The sequence below is a fragment of the Ipomoea triloba genome, chromosome 8 (genome assembly GCF_003576645.1).
Source record: "Ipomoea triloba cultivar NCNSP0323 chromosome 8, ASM357664v1".
NCBI lineage: Eukaryota > Viridiplantae > Streptophyta > Magnoliopsida > Solanales > Convolvulaceae > Ipomoea > Ipomoea triloba.
In genome coordinates, this window is record NC_044923.1 from 16,170,066 (window position 1) to 16,180,762 (window position 10,697).

Sequence of the window (10,697 nt, forward strand, 5' to 3'; positions counted from 1 at the left end):
TATAGTTTCCCACCCTGAAATATCATATATATATTAGATGACGATTCATTATGAGTTCTATCTTAGCGCCAATGGTAGTGTGTAATATATAGTTCCTTTCGGCGGGTTTTCTCCTTCCATTTGATTCAAAAAAAATACATATATGATCAAATATATTGGAATTTCAACTATATATTATGATTATATTGTACTTAATTTTAACTTCATTTCTTCTGATTTTTTATTTAAATTCATGATTATTTTAATTTTTTTAATTTAAACAAAACAATTAAAATGTTTAATTATTATACAATTCTGCTCATTTTATGAAAAAATAAACCAAACACACCAATACAATTTTTTAGAATGTAACCAAACATCAGAAAAGAAAATGTTTTCTGAAAAAACGATAAGTATTTTTATTGGTTTCCACAGACACCCTTGATCACATTTATATTATATAATAAACCAAGTGCACATAAGTCTAGTCTAGATATATAAGGTAGCAAAAGTAGGTACATATATCACACAGTAATATCTTCTAGGCCAGGCCACACCATCTTAAGCAAACTTTGTTTATTATAAACTAACGTAACACACCAATACCAATACTAATATTACAATTAAGCTAAGAAACTTAATTATTCAATAAGTTTAATTTGAGATAGATTGAGGTTGTGATCGATCGTAGCTAGCTAGCTAGCGAGCGGGGACCACATATCTGATACGCAGCTCACAACTTCACTCATAACTCCATTATTGTTATTTTTCAAGTTACTATCAGTATAAGAATCAACATTATTTTGGAGTCTCATAGTTGGAGTTGGCCCCCCCTGCTGGATTAATGGTAGCCTTTGAAGCCCTTCGGGGACACTTATGATTGTAGAACACATATTATCCAACCGGCATACGTTATTATTGCCTAGTGTTGCTGGTGCGGTGAGACAGTTTTGAATAAGATGGCTCAAACTAGAATTCACTGATCCTCGAGTAACCATATCTTCTGCTAGCTTCACCTAATTACATGCATTACATTTACATGCATCATTATTACATAAATATATAAATTGTAAGTACTTTATATTATATTATACTATTCAAATGAGAACCAGCATTTCCATGTAAACTTCTGAAAGAATGCACCATAAGTTCTACGTGAATGCACCACAATACAATATATATATCCAGTCGGGCACAAGTGAGACCCCGCATTTCCGTGTGAAGGAATACACCATAAGTTCTACATGAATGCAAAACACCGTAAGTACTACTTCTACATGCATGAATGTACAACAAATCGATGTGCATTCGTGTAGTAATTTCGCTGCATTCATGTAGTAGTTTTGGTGCATTCATGTAGTAGGTTTGGTGCGTTCGTGTGGTAGTCGTGGAGCTAGTTGTTGTGCATTTATGTAGTACTTACCGTGCATTCTTTTAGTTCGTAAGTTCGCATTGGAAACCTGGTTCACACCTGAACGGGACCCTATATGTGTGTAGTAGTATTAATTAGTTAATTACCTTGGCTCGCAATGCTTCCACATCTGATTTAAGCACTCGATTATTTGTTGAAGAGTCTTTATATTGCTGAGCAGCATCTGTAAGCTGCTTGAACAAAGATGCATTTTCTCCTCGTAGTTGATCAACCTGCCAGGAAAAAAAAAATTAAAAAAACAATAATGCTAGCTAGCTACACATACATATATGAAGCTAGCTAGAAAAAAAAAAGGCGTTTTTAGCGTGATAGACTGATGTATAGTAGCCGTTGAAAATGATAATTATGATGGGAACTAAAAATCTATCTATTAATATCATGGTTGAAAAAAATTGTTAGGCGCTTCCCGGGCGGTTCAAGCGCCTAGGCAGCGATTAATCGGCATCTAAGTGCCCGTGTAACTTTTTATTTAATTTTTTTTTTTTAATTTATTATTCAAATTTTTTAAGACTAATAATTATTACTATTTAACGCTTTAATAGTTAATACTAAAATATTAAATATTAACCTAAAAAACATCTAGAGTTTGAAAATTTTAGGATTATTTCGGTCAAAATGATGTCGTTTTGAGTGAAATAACTCATTAAAAAAACAAAGAACAATAACTAATCAACCAACTAGGCGGTCTAGTCAGTGCCTAGGCGGTCCGCACCTAAGCGACCTAGGCAGTGCTTAGGCGCCGATTAATCAGTCCCTGGACGGGATTTTTGCAACACTAATTAATATTAATTAATTAATATATATATATATACCTGGTTTTCCAGTTCTGCCAACTGCTCTTGCTTTCTTCTTCTTGAACGCCTAGCAGATTCCCTATTGGAAGCCATCCTGAGAGTTGAGAACACAATGTAGCACACTTCACCTCTTAATTAATGGTTAATTAGATATTTATTTACTAGGGTGTAATTAGGTTTAATATTTAATAAATAAATAACACAAACCACATCATTTATATTATACGGAGTACATACTAAAATGACTAATTATTAACTTACTTTTTATGCTTATATTAGGAAAATTTAATTATTATTTTTATTACATATATATTTTATCTATATGTATTTCTAATAAATATATATTTGTCTAGTAAATAATGTAAACGATACGTCATATAATATAAAAATATCTGACGGATAATACACTAGGCCTGGGCCACATGGACCGGCCAAGAGTGCAACTAGATCAAGAAAGCCCAAGAAGGAGACCCAACGCAAATCTACCGAAGAGTTCGATAAGGATTGGACTTAGCACTTATAATATTAACAAGAGGGTTTGTTAGTTATAATGTAACAGGACTCCTATGAGGTAGTCCAGGATTCTTATTCTTTGTAGGACTCTAAGTCCCAAAATATGTATATATAAACCATCCATTCATATGGGAGAGGGGAACGGGGAGCAATACAATACTTATATTCTCTCCATATATTTTTCCTATGTATTTTCTATATTCTCGCTAGTCTAACAGGTAGTATTGACCTGCCTTTGACTACCCAGAAGTCATAAAACCAGTAATATCAACTCTCATAGTTTCACACTATAAATCTTGCATGCTTGTGAAATTTTAGATTGAGTACCTCTTTATGCGTTTCACATCAGTATTATTGACCCCGCTTTGTTCGCATGCATCTCCTCCTTCTGCTTCCATGTCATCATCTTCATATAGTTCGTGAGAGGATCCACTGGTGGCTCCAGTCATTTGATTGTCACTTCCATTTGGTTTAATAGTTGAATTTCGAAAGCCAACTATGTATTTTATGTATAGACATGAATTGAGCATGTTCAGTATTAAAATAATATATAACTGAAAATATATTAATCAAAGTGTGTTAATATGTAAAATATATATGTATTACATGATTATCAACTTAATTTCATTAGGCTATATTGTAGATCAATTTCCCTTGTTGATTAATTTAGTATTTTTCGTAATATCTCAATTTATTTTAATTTATCAACATCATAAAGCATAAGTGAGACTTAATTTGCATTGTGAAGTATATATTAGCTAGGATGGAAGGAGTTAGTGTTGGGTGGGGCCAGTAAAGGTCCAGTTTAGCATTCGGTGGCTGGGATTAGGGCTGTCAAGTAGGGCCGAAGCCCGCCCCGTAGTGGGGCGGGCTAGGGCCTCCAAAAAAAGGCCCGCCAATTAGCGGGCCTAACGGGCTTTGCCCGCGGAAGCCCGCAGCCCGCGCGGGTTGCGGGCCGGCCCGCGGGCCATGCTATTAAAAAAAATTAATATATATAATTAATTATTAATTATAGATGATATATATTATGTTGTCTGTTCTGTAACTGTTGCCCTAAATTCCTAATGTGTAATAAAATGTAGGAATGTTTTTACTTTGTTTATGTTGTTTCCCTTGTTTGATGCGTTATTGTGTTCTATGTTTTTATAATTTAATGATTTTGGTGGTTTTTTAATTAGTGGACTGTGAACAGTGTGAAGTTTGTTATATTATATTAATCTAATATCATATATTTTATTTTAAATATTATTTAATATTTAATTTTAGATTTTTTTAATATTAATTAGTAGGCCCGCGGGCCAGCCCGCCAAACCTGCAAGCCCGCGCGGGGCGGGCTTGGGCTGTATACTTCCAAGCCCGCGGGCTTCGCGGGCCGGCCCGCATAAGCCCGCGAAAATAAAAGCCCGCAGCGGGCCGGGCCTAATGGGGCGGGCCGGCCCGCTTTGACACCCCTAGCTGGGATATTGTTGGGTGTAGGTTGATAATGGGTCAAGTTCAACACCCAGTATCTTGAAAATGTGATGGCAGTACGGTCTATAAGAAAATAAAGTTACGCACTCGCTACTAGCTATAACACTTGGCGTGAGTGATAAACGCTTGATCCAAATGATATTAAAGTCAAGTTTTGATTAAATTTAACATTTAGGCTTAAGGATTATTGGGCAGAGGCCGGTAGGGCCAGTAAAGGTCCAGTTTAGCATTCAGTGGCTAGGATATTTGTTGAGTGTAGGTCGATAATGGGTCAAGTTCAACACCTAGTATCTTGAAAATGTGATGACAGTATGGTCTATAAGAAAATAAAGTTATGCACTTGTTACTAGCTATAACTCTTGGCGTGAGTGATAAACGCTTGATCCAAATGATATTAAATTTGGGTTTTGATTAAATTTAACATTTAGGCTTAAGGATTATTGAACAGAGGTGGGTAAAGATGCAATACGTACCACATGTTGAAGACTGTGCATCCCCTGGTCCATAGTTGGGAGTTGTTTTCTTAGACCAGAAATTGGCATGATCACTCAAGGGATTGAAACTCGAAAGCCCATACATTACATCCTGGGTCGCGTTTCACAATAAATAAATAATTTAATTCACTCAATGTGTTTTAGTAGATTGAGAAAGTATAAATAAATAATACTACATTGTAACAGAGTTAATAGTATTAAAAAAATAACGTATACGTGGATTTCCATCGAGACACCACTCAAACAAAACGAAAGAGAATTGCACAAAATTCTATAAATAACGTTGTTGTCTACGAAAGAGAATTCATTGCACAAAATTCTATAAACGTTGTTGTCTTACACTCTTACTTTTTTTTTGTTAATTATTACCTCGTACTTGTCTTTACAAATTTTGAATTTGAAATTTTTTAAATAAAAAAAAAACTGATTAAATACAAAACACTTATTACCCTAGTTTCTGAAAAATATTTGAGAAAAAATAGAATTAAAATTTTATTTAAAAGATTATTAGAAAAATTAATTTTATTGTTTGATTAGAGAAAAAATTGCTTGAAATATTAATTTCAATGTTTGATTGAATTTGAAATTGTAAAGAATAATAATTATAAAGATCAATATATCTCCACACAATAATAATAATAATAATAATAATAATAATAATAATAATAATTATTATTATTATTATTATTATTATTATTAAGGAAGTTCTATAAGGGTGGAATTATTCTACCAAGCGAGCAAAAAAAATTCTATTGAAAATAAAATACATGTAAAAAAATATTTTCCTCAAATTTAAGGAATTATTCCCTTTTGAAAAATAAATTTCATGAACCAAATAAAAGAAAATACTCAAAATAGCATTTCCCTCAAATGTTAAGAAATCTATAAAAATAATTATATATTTTCCGATCCTTCTAACCAAGTATGCTCTTAATTTCTTATTCAAATAATAAATAGACCGACTAAAATTATAATAATTACTTTTTGTTAGGTGATTTTACAAGTATACATACAGTATATATAAAAAAAAGACACTTAGACACTCTGCACACGTTACGTTGATTGGTAAATTGTTACAAATTAGCCAAGTTGCAGCTAGCTAGCGCAGCACTGACTTTTTTAAAAAAGTTTTCTAATAATCACTACCCACTTGTAAATACTAAATAATAGTGCTGAACTTTATATTAATTATGAACCCATCCAAAAAAAAAAAAAAACAAAAAAAGAGTTATTAACTACGGCAATCACATATATCGATCGGTGATAAATGAGTAATGAATGAAATATATACATACTTCTTCCCAATCCCAAGAAGAAATGTCCTTATCGCCTCCTCCATTCTTCCCCCCAAAAAGCTCTGCAAGCTCCGCAAGGGCCTGCTCAGAAGGGCTTTTCTTCATGTCTCTTACACCTAATTCCCTAATGTTTTTGGGGATTCCTGCTTTCTTCTCCATCGATTTCTTTCAACCTAGCTATTATTGTATGATAATTTTTACAGCAGTTGCTTAGCTTAGAAGTAGCTAGCTTTGGCTGCAGAAAGGGAAAAGGGGGAAGAGAGATGATGAGCAAGTGAATGGTTATATAGAAGAAAAGGCATGCTAGGGAAAAAGGAAAAGGGAAGCTTCCGGACTTTAATTTGGAAAAGAAGACAGTCTAATGTCACGCGTGTCAGTGTTAGACTCAATGAATGAACAAACGGGCCAAGTAGCTAACTTGTTATATGGGTAGGGGTGATAATAGCATTAAAGTTTGTTCACGCTAATATTTGATTGAGTCAAGCATGTCAGGTTAATTAAGTTTGGGAGTTTGTCGCTAGTATTAAATTTGCCGCGGGCGATTCGAAGGACACAACAACGGTTCAGGAGCTAGCTATCGTCGTTCCCCTGATAATTAATCCATAATCAGTTTAATTTGACATGTATAAAGGGTAAGGCTAGTCTACGAGGTAGGAGGGCTCCAAGATGCTGCATAAGCGTTATGCACTACGCCTGACTCTAGTTAAGCCCGTGATACATACTAAGCTTTAGACTTAATGAATGAACGGGTCAATTAGTTAACTTGTCATATTGGTAGGGGCAATAATAGCGTTAAGAGTTATTCACGCTAATATTTGACTGAGTCAAGCATGCCAAGTTAGTTAAGTTTGAGAGTTTGTTAATCTTAAATTTGACTATGAAAGAGACCGATGCCCGCGATTCGAAGGACACAACTGTTCGGGAGCTATTGTCGTTTTCTTAATATAATTCATCGCAGGGCAAAATCAGTTTAATTTGACATGTATGAAGGATAAAGCTAGTCTACGGGGTAGGAAGGTCCCAAGATGCTGCACAGGCGTTATGCATTGCACCTGACTCTAATTAAGTCTGTGATACATACTAAGCTTTAACCTTTTGAAGAAGTACTTTTTTCAACCTATTACAATCTTAGCAATTAAGATATATTTGTATAAATATACTTTTACATAATGGCATAGTTTCTCGTTACCAAAATAAATAAATAAATAATAAACAATATCAACAAAGAAAAGATGTTTGACAGAACTTTTTCTTTAAGCTCCTGTCCTCGCTCCTTGCATGCGCTGCACTGTAGTATTGCATTTTAAAGTAACTACGTTGATACCCTACTGCACCATATGTGTTGCACTTACTTTTGCCTAAAAAAAAAAAAGCTAGATGAAGTTTATTTTAGAAACTGTTTTTTTTTTATTTTTTATTCTTTAATTTTTCAATTATTTTCATTAGTGATTTTCTATTTAGAAAACTTGTTTACTAATAACATTTATTTTTTAAATTTATTTTCTTAGACTAACGTTTCAAAATTAATACAAATTTAATTTTGAGTGATTTTTAGACCTTAGCTTATATTTAAAATATTTTTGCATATGTTTGGTTTAAATGGAATAAATATAAATTTTACTTTTAAATCTAATATATGTAGGATTTTCACATTTGATATTCGAACCAATTCACTTTATATATGTATATAACATAACTAAAATATATCCAAACCAATAACATATTGACCAAAATTTTAGTTTAAATAATGTAATTTTTTGAGCTAATATTTAAAATATTTTTGGATATATTCATTTGAATGAAATGTGTATGTGTTTATACATATAATTTTTACTTTGAAGTCTAGTGTATGTGAAATTTCAATATTTAATATCCAGACTAACTTGTATAATTGTATTATGATATAACATAACTAAAAATATCTGAATTAATAATCTATTGAGTTCAATCAAAATCTAAAACTTGGTGTAGAGTTCAAGTTTTAATTGTGATGATGTAAATAATGTCTAGTTTTAAGGGTAAGCAAATAAGTTATGTTTATATATGTAAATGCGAGTATAAAAGATAGAAGATTGTGATAAACAAAAGAAGATGATAATGAATTGATGAAGGTAATCATAGTAATGAATAAATATATAAGTAAATAATGGCAAAAATGTGGTTATAGTGATATATGGTAAATGATTATATTTTTATATATTTTAGAAACAAGTTTTTAAAATTTATTAATGTATCCACTTTTGTGCTAGTATATATTATGGTAAACATGCTTTTTTTTTTTGTTTTATATTATCTAATTTTTTTTATTTTCTAGAAAACTTGAGAAATTATCCAATTAGTAAATGGACCTAAGTGTTTATAAAGTTATATAAACTAATTTCATTTTAATGAGAATTTTTCATAATCTACAAATCTAATAAAAGTCATAAAGTTAGACCCTAAGGGGAACTAAAAAAAATGTTGGTGCAATTGTAATTGTTCAGATTATTTTGATTTTAATATTTTTATTAATTTTCCTACTTTACCCTCTATTATTAATCGTCTTTTGATTATTAAGAACAAGACTCAATATTTCAATATAATTATGCTTTTGCATTATTAAGAATGATTTAGGTGATTATGATATTAATATTTTTTTGTGTGTATTTCTATCATGATACAATTGTACATTACTTTACAAATATTGTACTATTATTTTTTATTGGACAAAATTGTTCTTACATCATTGTCAGACCTGTGCGACCTAACTACAAAGTTGTTGATCAGAAATACAATTACACATGGACTCTAAACCGTAGGACCAATGTCCAAAGAATTAAAAAATGTTGACACCCCACTAGCTCCAATTGAGCAAGTTTACATATCATGCTCATAATTTTATCAATACATGAAAACTTCTAAAGAAATTTGTAAGTAAATTTTTACTATATCATTATAACAATATATATTGTAACAATATATTTCGAACATCTTCTATTGACAGCAATTGTAGCAATTGTCATTGACAAACTCCCAAAACAACTTGTCTCATCAGCAAATGAAAATTAAAAAAAAAATCAATTTCATTGTTGTGGATGAAAAGCAAGTAACCTACTCTATTACTCTTAATTAAATTAAATAAATTAGTAGCTACGACAAAAAATAATACATATGCATTTTTTTAATTAAAAATTAGATGCATACAATGCCTTTATTAAAAAAAAAAAGAGATATAATTTAATTAGCTATATTGTCTTTATTTTCTATAATTGCACATGACACACTACCAATAAAAGAATGACAAATACGGGAGATAAAGACAATGACAATGCTACCCAAAAGAAAATTAAAAAACTTAGGGTGCGTTTGGTTCGCACATGGGAATCGGAATCGGAATGGGTATCAAATACTTGGTAAGGGTAATGGGTTTTGGTGAAAGTATTTAGCATGTTTGGTAGTTGGGTGGAATGGGAATGATTATTAATAGTTGCGAAAGAAATGATGAAGGGAGATGAAACCCTTATTTAATAAGGGTATGGGTTTTGCCATTGATGGGGGTATTCCAAACCCATAGTAGCATTCACAAAACCTATCAACCAAACACTAACAATCACTTTCATACCCATACCTTATGCCTAAACCCCCCAACCAAACACACCCTTAGAGAAATTCAAACAAAAAATAGTATTTATTTAGACTGAGTATTTAGACTAGCATTATTACAAAGTTGCAAACATTTATTTTAGTGACGATTATAATCAATCTCTCATATATTATCTTGCATTCATATACTTTGAATTACCGATTTAAATAAATAAATTCAACATTCAATTACCTATGCATGAACATCTCATATATATTTCCTTGATTTACTTTGAGGTACTTATTTATAAATAAACATTGGACATTATCTCATCCGTGCAATATACGTGAAAAACTAGTAATAATAATAATAAGTACGAAAATAACTTTTAGAGGCATTTGTCTCATGAATATTTTAAATCCTACTATCAAATTTAAATCCAAAAATTGTAGGAGGCATTTGCCTTGGATTATGATTCAAAAGTCAAAACATGATGAAATGGAGAAAGCCATCCCATTATAAAGTTTTAGTTGTGTTTAATGTCTTCAAATGGGAAATGAGGAAGGAAAAGACTTTTTTTAACTGGAAAAAATCTGCTTCCATTTTTTCAAGTCTCACTTGCGCACACATATTATGATTTCTATTCCTGCTCACTACTAAATAAAAATTACTTATTGAAACTTGTTCTAATTACTATGTATTTGATTTTGATTTAAAATTTGATTTCAATATTCAAATCAAACACCTTAATCTTATAACGAACATCTAAAATATCGTTGTACAAAGATTATCTTTTCTGTGTTTTTAATATATATATATATAGAGAGAGAGCGCGCGAGAGAGAGAGGATGTCGTTCAGGTGCGTACGGGCCGCCCAGGAGAGAACTGCGGACGAATCGCAGCGCGCTACGTGTCCAGTATGTAGTTGCACCTAACGTTATAACTAGGTGCACGTAATGTTATAACTAGATGCACCCAGATGCATAAATGTTAACAAGGAAAATTACTTGCACTTGCAAGTGAAAATAGGTGCACACGTGCAAGTAAAATGTATTACAAGTGCAAGTAAATTGTACACTGAGCATCAATACTAAGTGCACCTAATGTTATAACTTGGTGCACCTAGATTGCACCCAAGTGCATGGATATTAACAAAGT

The 10,697-nt window shown here is 31.8% G+C and overlaps 1 protein-coding gene across 2 annotated transcripts; it reads right to left on the minus strand.

Annotated features, from left to right (window-relative positions):
* Positions 1 to 378: 378 nt before the first annotated feature.
* On the minus strand, positions 379 to 6,242 carry LOC116027465 (basic leucine zipper 9-like). Of its 2 annotated transcripts, none has more exons than XM_031269109.1 (6): positions 5,978 to 6,242; positions 4,662 to 4,773; positions 3,046 to 3,214; positions 2,224 to 2,284; positions 1,498 to 1,623; positions 379 to 995 (listed from the first exon to the last, which is right to left on the minus strand). In XM_031269109.1, the coding sequence occupies exons 1-6, from the start codon at positions 6,134 to 6,136 to the stop codon at positions 675 to 677; spliced, it is 948 nt and encodes a 315-aa protein (XP_031124969.1). In that variant the 5' UTR covers positions 6,137 to 6,242; the 3' UTR covers positions 379 to 674. The 2 variants fall into 2 exon arrangements, with proteins under 2 accessions (XP_031124969.1, XP_031124968.1); XM_031269108.1 differs by having other exon boundaries at positions 2,224 to 2,299.
* Between the last annotated feature and the right edge of the window lie 4,455 nt (positions 6,243 to 10,697).